This window comes from Gobio gobio (assembly GCF_949357685.1).
Source record: "Gobio gobio genome assembly, chromosome: 25".
Taxonomy (NCBI): domain Eukaryota; kingdom Metazoa; phylum Chordata; class Actinopteri; order Cypriniformes; family Gobionidae; genus Gobio; species Gobio gobio.
Window position 1 is genome coordinate 19623866 of NC_137121.1, and position 7663 is coordinate 19631528.

At 38.9% G+C, this 7663-nt stretch overlaps 1 protein-coding gene across 1 annotated transcript; it reads left to right on the top strand.

Annotated features, from left to right (window-relative positions):
* Window positions 1-3145: 3145 nt before the first annotated feature.
* kcna6a (potassium voltage-gated channel, shaker-related, subfamily, member 6 a) lies at window positions 3146-7663 on the top strand. The gene is made up of 2 exons (XM_079810396.1): window positions 3146-4814; window positions 6978-7663. The coding sequence occupies exon 1, from the start codon at window positions 3365-3367 to the stop codon at window positions 4790-4792; it is 1428 nt and encodes a 475-aa protein (XP_079666522.1). The 5' UTR covers window positions 3146-3364; the 3' UTR covers window positions 4793-4814; window positions 6978-7663.

A 7663-nucleotide genomic window follows, 5' to 3' on the forward strand; every position in this document is an offset into this window, starting at 1 on the left:
GAGCAACTGACAGCATTTGATTGTGTTTTCTTGCCAAACATTGAAAAGTTGTCAAACTGCCCAACTAAAGAAAATACTCATCACCATGATGGTAACATAAAAAAAAAATTATATATATATAACTTATTCAGCTGAACAAAAGATCTTAAATTGGGAGACATGTGACCTTACTCAGAGTTACTATTGAGTTAAGTGAACTACTTTGTTTAAAAGTTGAGTAAACTCAAAAAAGCTTTGCAGCAAGTTGCCTTACAATTTTAAGTTATGTCAACTTTTTTTTTTTTTTTACAGTGTGGAGCACTGGTATATTTTTCATACTTTGTAAACTGCCTCCTTACTTATGTTCTCTTCTGACTCCAAAAGTCACTTCCAGGAAATGTAATCTTAGATCATATGGGCAAATCATGTATGATATCCCATGAACGCGAATTGTTTTCGGTGAAAGTGCCTTTAAAGTTTTTGCACCCTTTTCCTGGTACAAATTGCAGAAACAGCTCAAAATTGAGTATCTACCGACAATGACACAGTTTAAAACTAGGATAAAGGACTATTTGAGTACTAAATGGACATGTGATGTTACTGAGCGCTGCTGGTGATTATGTTGAGATGATGTTAAATTGCTAAATGTCTTCTTCGGTTAATTGTGTGTATATGTAAAAATCTTAATTTGTGTTCTACTGAAGAAACAAAGTCACCTATATCTTGGATGCCCTGGGGGTAAGCAGATAAACATACATTTTTCTTTTTTGGGTGCACTATACCTTAACGAACCGTTCACATCTAGAACGATAACTACGGTATTAGTGTCCACACCAGCAGACGATATCGTTCTGTTTATTTTTAAGCGTGCTGTGGTTTTTTCGTCGGCCACTTTAAATGCTCAAGCTCTTTAAATTTTATTATTTTTACTGTCAAAGCTTCATTATTCATCATCTGGGTAAAAAAAATTGTTCTGAAAGTGATTCCAACAATTTCGTTCCTCTTTGTCGTTATTGGTTAAGCATAAGCTGTCTCTATTCTCACAGAATTAGAGTGATCATTAAAACGTTATCGTTACAGTTATCATCCTTGGTGTGAACAGGCCTTTAGGCTTTTTTTTTAACCCAAATTTGTCAATTTTGTTATTTGGCCTATGTTAGTAATTTTGCATATTGATGATGAGAACCACTAATATAGATCGAGGTCCATGGCTGGCTCTGCTGAAAATAAAGTTCACGAGTTCACACGTACATCAAATTAAATGGAGTAAAGATTATGCGTATTTGGCGTGCTGTCCGGGGGAGGGCTCCGGGCTCGGAATTTGGCCCGAACCCAGAGTATCCCCCCCATGATGAAGATAGTCTAGAACTAGACTGTATTTTATTATGGATTGTGTTGACGTCTAATGACTTTATTAAATCAAAGTGAGGAGATGGGGTGGTGGAGGGATGCTAAAAATAAAAACGGTCAACGAAAGAAGGTAAATATGCTGTATATATACACACACCTCTTATTGTTGATTAAATCGATTGGCTTGATATGCTCCACATGTGTTTAATTAGGTTTAATTATCTGAGGGTGCTCTACTTGGGTTTAATTAGGTTACATTATCTGGCGTGCTCCATTGTTTAGATAGGTTTAATTATCTGGACGTGCTCCTCCCGAAATTAGTTACTAAAACTTCACATATCAAAAGCACAGGTCTAACAAACTAGCACGAGCACAGAATATGGCTGCGTCCGAAACCTGGAAAATGCTGCCTTCGGAGGACACATTTCAAGGCACCAAGGCATGTCCGAATCTAATGTTAGCTTCACTTCCTGTCTCCTGAGATACCTTCATCTGATCGATTTTTGAAGGCTGCATATTTGTATCCTTCGCTGCCTTTGATATCCCACAATCCTGTGCTTTTCATTCTGTGACAGTTAAGCTGGGGGAAAAAAGATGGTGTCCGAAAGTTGCGTTTGCTGGTCAGTTTGTGTGTAAATGTACGTTTTTTTACCAACATTTTCTACTTCGGATGTCATTTCTCGCTAGATGTAGTAATTAAATATTTGTTTAGTTCTCACCAAAGCTCTCTCTATTTTGCTGTAGATCATTAAACGGTTACACTGCCTAAGAAGTCTGTCCGAAATTAGTTTTGCGAGGTGCCTCCATGCACAAACGCTGCCTTACAGGTCATTGTCTGATAAGGCAGCAAGGCAACGAGTCAGCTGCCTAGGTTTTCGGACGCAGCCTATATGAACCCAGACAGCTGATCCAACTTCCAGCACACAGGTGTTGGAGGTGTTGCGATTCACTCTATCTCTCTCCATATCAATCAGCACCAATGAACCTGAGGCATGATCACATTTCTATTTGGGGCCTCATGGTGTTAGTTGTAAAGTCATACAGTGTAACTGCTGTAATGCTTCATCCTCGGCGGAAGCTCAGGTGTCAGTCAAGCCAGCACTTTTACCTCTCAGTTCAAGAGGGCCCAGGCCTGAGGAGCACTGAAAAGATTTTTCGTGTGAAGTAAATTGTTTGGAAACATTTCAGAATCTGAAAACGATTTTTCACGAGTTCACACTTACATCAAATTAAATAGAGTAAAGATTATGCGTATTTGGCATGCTGTCTGGAGGATGGGCTCCGGGGGAGGAATTTTGGCCCGAACTCAGAGTACCCCCCCCCCCCCCCCCCCTTGATAGAGATAGAACTAGACTGCATTGTATTATGGATTGTGTTGACGTCTAATAAGAGTTTATTAAATCAAAGTGAGGAGGGATGCTAAAAAAACACTGTCAACGAAAGGAGGTAAATCTGCTGTTTATATACACCTCTTATCATTGATTAAATGATTAGCTTAATGTGCTCCACTCGTGTTTAATTAGGTTTAATTATCTGAATGTGCTCCTCCCGAGATTTGTTAATAAAACCACGTAAATTGATCATAAATGGGGGTCAGTTGTTCAACAAATACTGACTATATAGGCTATTTTATGCAGACCTAGCCTATATATTTATAATTAAAATGCACTTGATAAATACAATGAACTAAAACAACATCAGTCTCTTCAGTCTTCTAATTACGGGTTCAAACTTCGTGCCAGTAAAGTTCAAAACAGCCAACGCGCATTGCTTCAGTGTGCCAATCAAAGTCAGCCCACCCTTTGCTGTCTCAAGCAGTCTGAGTGCTACTATATCTGTTTAAGCTCTCGACTGAGCATGTTGTGAGAATGACTTCTATTCCCCTACGCCAATAAAGCAGTTTTAAAAAGTAGTCAAGTTTTAGAAGTTAGTTTAGGACTCGACCTCCGTCAGGCTGGAGCTATCGGATCCCAACAACTGGTGGAGCGGCGGCAAGTCGCGGAGGAACAACAGGCAACACTCTCGGGGGGCAAAGATGTCCCGAGAGAACCACGATGAGAGCGTGGACCACGCTGCCCCCTTCCAGGACGTCTGCGAAGTGGAGCGTCCTGAGCAGGAGTGCTGCGAGCTCGTCACCATCAACATTTCAGGTCTGCGTTTCGAAACGCAACTCAAAACGCTCGCAAGATTCCCGAACACGTTGCTAGGCGACCCGATTAAAAGGATGCGGTTCTTCGATCCGTTAAGGAACGAGTTCTTCTTCGACAGAAACAGACCTAGTTTTGATGCGATCCTGTATTACTATCAGTCAGGTGGGAGGCTTCGAAGACCCATCAACGTGCCGGTGGAGATTTTTATGGATGAAATCACATTTTACGAGATCGGCGATGACGCCATCCAACATCTCCGAGAGGACGAGGGTTTGTCGAAAGAAGACGAGCGGCCCATGCCATCCAGTGAGTTAAAGCGTCAAATCTGGCTGCTGTTCGAGTATCCCGACAGCTCGGGGCCAGCCCGAATCATCGCTATAATATCTGTGATGATCATCCTGATATCAATTGTTATCTTCTGTCTAGAAACTTTGCCGGAATTTAGAGAGGATGATCGTGTGTTTATTAACCACCTTGCGCCGAACGAAACGACTTCAGGAAAAAGAAAGAGTACATTCACGGATCCGTTCTTCTTGTTGGAGACAATCTGCGTCGTTTGGTTTTCCTTTGAATTGTTTGTAAGGTTTATTGCGTGCCCAAGCAAAGCTGCCTTCTTCAAAGACATAATGAACACCATAGATATTGTGGCTATTATTCCATATTTCGTCACTTTGGGGTTAGACCTTTCTGAGGCCGAGGCAAGCTCTCAACAGACCACGTCTCTCGCCATACTGAGAGTTATCCGCTTGGTGCGCGTCTTCAGGATTTTCAAACTCTCACGGCACTCCAAGGGTCTCCAAATTCTCGGTCAGACCCTGCGAGCGAGTATGCGAGAACTTGGACTACTGATATTTTTCCTTATAATCGGCATTATATTGTTTTCCAGCGCGGTTTACTTCGCCGAAGTGGACGACCCAGAAACGTCTTTTACTAGCATCCCTGACGCGTTCTGGTGGGCGGTTGTTACCATGACTACCGTTGGATATGGCGATATGTATCCCGTCACCATTGGAGGCAAAGTTGTTGGATCGATGTGTGCCATTGCAGGAGTTCTGACAATCGCCCTGCCGGTACCAGTAATCGTGTCAAATTTTAATTACTTCTATCACCGAGAGAACAAGGAGGAGGAGCAAGTGGAATACACACACGTAACTTGTGGCCGCACGTTACCGTTGCTATGTGACCGGCATAAAAGTGATAGTAAACCCTCTCTCATGATATCAGAAAATTCAAATGATGACGACTGGAATTCATCGAGCGTATCAAATTTGAATCCATCAGAGGAAAATACAATTAAACTTTCAGATGTATAAGAAATCCAAAAGGAGCTTTTATGTGAGTATTACATTAGTCTTGCTGTGCGTATTTGGGAGTTATTGTTTCTTGAGTTCCAACTCTAGATAATGACTGTAGACAAGTCAATATATGTGACATCACATTAGTTGAATTTTTAATTAGTGTGCTAATTTCCTATGTTGAGAGAAGGAGTTTTATAAAATTTGTTGCCCAGTTTTTCAAACTTAACTCTTTCCCCGCTATTGTTATTGAGTAGGGGGCACTATGACATTTTTTGCTTTGAAAGAGTACAGAATCTCCTCAACAAACACAGGAAAGAAGCAGCAGAAACAAGCGATAGCACATGTAAGCATATGGGTGTTTAAAAAAAATAATCCGCTTTTTTCAAATCAAGGCTCGAAATTGTGACCATTTTGGTCACATATGCACCCGAAATTTGATCTGTGTGACCTCAAAAAATATTTGGGAGCATTTGTGCGAGTTCTGCAAATATTTGTTGAGGTGCGACCGGTTTTCCTTTCTCTACAAAACGTTCGCTAGTTACTGCACAGTATGTATACAGTAACCGTTTCACCGTTCCACCGTTCCACCGTTCTACCACATAACCAATTAAACTTCATCTTTACGCTCTTAACTTTAAATCACCAAAAACGAATGATTCTGATTTTATTTCATTTTGTGTAAGTGACGATTGCGCTGTTGAGGCTCGCACAGCCTTTTGAGGAGAAATAAAAAAAATCCACACAGGAGCACACACAAAGATTGAAAATGTGATATTTATTATATACAACAGTTCAAATAACAGTTAAAACCAAGTCACTTACATTTTAGACGGAATATTGACTGTTTTTGTTCTATTTCAGCAGCGAAAATAGTTCCAAACAAAGATCACAGCACAGCAACACTCTTCCATAACTGAAAGAATGAATGATTCAGCGTTTTGAACGAATCGGTTGAGTCAAAGATTCATTAAGACGGTCACCTGACGCCACCTACTGGCGGTTTAATTTCATGTTTAATAGCATCATTCTTTCTAACATTTCATATTTGTATATTCAAAATATATTTAAAACAATCTCATAACATTTATTCAATGCAATTGTAATTTTTCAGTGTAAATTATTTAATTTGATTGCCAACAGCCCTATAGTGTCTTATTCAAATTTAATTTATTGATCAAATTTAAAATGAAAGATGAAGCAATCTATAAAGGGGGGGCTATAAAAGGTAAAAAAAAAATGCCCTCGGGGTAAATATCACAAATATGCAGATTTAAATAGGCTATGATAGAGATGATAGAACGTTCAGCTTTATTTTTTATTATCTCATCCTTTCTTCTTGTCATTTTGACCAAAATTTTGACTTTTAAAAATTGAGTGTTCATCTGAGTGGTCCAAGACCAAGAGTTTTGTGCTTGACATTTAAAAAAGTAACAAATCCTACCCAAATCCTACCCTTTTTTATTTAAAAATAAATAAAAAACACTGAATTATTAAAATAATTATTCAAATTGAATATGGTTTCAATAAGATACTGCAAAGAACTTCTGTTAGTGAAGTTTTTTTCCCCTTCACTTTTTGAAATGCAAAATGTATCTCCAATTATAGAATCAAAAACATGCAACATGTAAAATAATGCGATCATAAACATTAAACAGCATATAAATCAAAATTGCCTAATGTTCCTGAATAAAATGTCAACCCAGGACGAGGTAGGCCGATAGGACTCTGTGCAAGCTTTAGGGGTGTTGATGTTTTGATCATGATTCTGAATCCCATCCAGACGAGCTATTGGACAAAAACTTGATTTTCTCATCATTTTGCTCAAAATGTTGCTTTTTTATGAAACTCACCCATATTCAAGTGTTTATAAAAAAGGAATGCCTGATGCTAGAATAAAGCAGAGGGTCTGTTCTTTCTTTTGATATTGCATATCCATATATTCACACAACAAAATATTCTGGGGGCCATGAAATGTTTGTGAAAATGATCAAAAATGCTGGCGGTGGCTGGCAACTCTTTTCAAAAACGCTTGCGGGGAAAGAGTTAAAAGGACCAACGTGGTATTATGGGTATCGATTTCCCCCTTGCGGCGGGGTTAGGGATCTGTCCTACAGTCTGTAACCTGAAGGCATATGTCACATTCACTGATGGGTGCATGTCTCATTATCTGTCACCACCTTGATGTTACTTCTACTTGCAGGATGCAGCAGATGTATGAAGGCATTTCTTCTCTATAAAGAAGACAGAAGTACATATTATCTTCAAAAACATGCAATATGTGGTCCGTCAGAGGAAACATTTATGTATTTGAAAGGAATGTAACGGCAAAGCTGATACAGTTCACTTTTTCCATTTACTCATTGATGTGCATAACGCAAATACATAGCCTATGTGATAATATTATATATCAGTATGACGTTAGTGCGTCATCAAACCTGCTTGTTGTCAGTCGACAAGAAGAGAAGCTTTCAAATTTAGCCAAAATATCAATGAAATACAAAATGAACGAAGGACATCAAAACAAGTGAATGTAAAAAATGTTTACTCACAGGCCGCCACTGCTTTTTGTAATATATTGTATATTTGTAATCTAGAACTGATTTACATATTATGTATAAATCGATTTAAGCTTTGTCACTGCCTTATGAGATATTGCTCTTAAAATCTTTGCCATGTGTAACCTGTGTGCTTTAAAAATACAAGAGTTGCTCTTTGCACATGTTGCCTTTGCTCAGGATGAAATGGTCTGACACTTGTTACCTTAACATTTGTTTTGGTTAGTTAAACTGCCCACATGACAGCATCAGACCAACAAACTATTTTTCTAACACATTGATGAGGTATAATTAACTTATTTTTGGTAAATAAATATTTTGTCACATTGAT

Excerpts from the sequence above, each read along its gene's own strand:
- kcna6a (XM_079810396.1), top strand. The coding sequence starts at position 3,365 with ATGTCCCGAGAGAACCACGATGAGAGCGTGGACCACGCTGCCCCCTTC.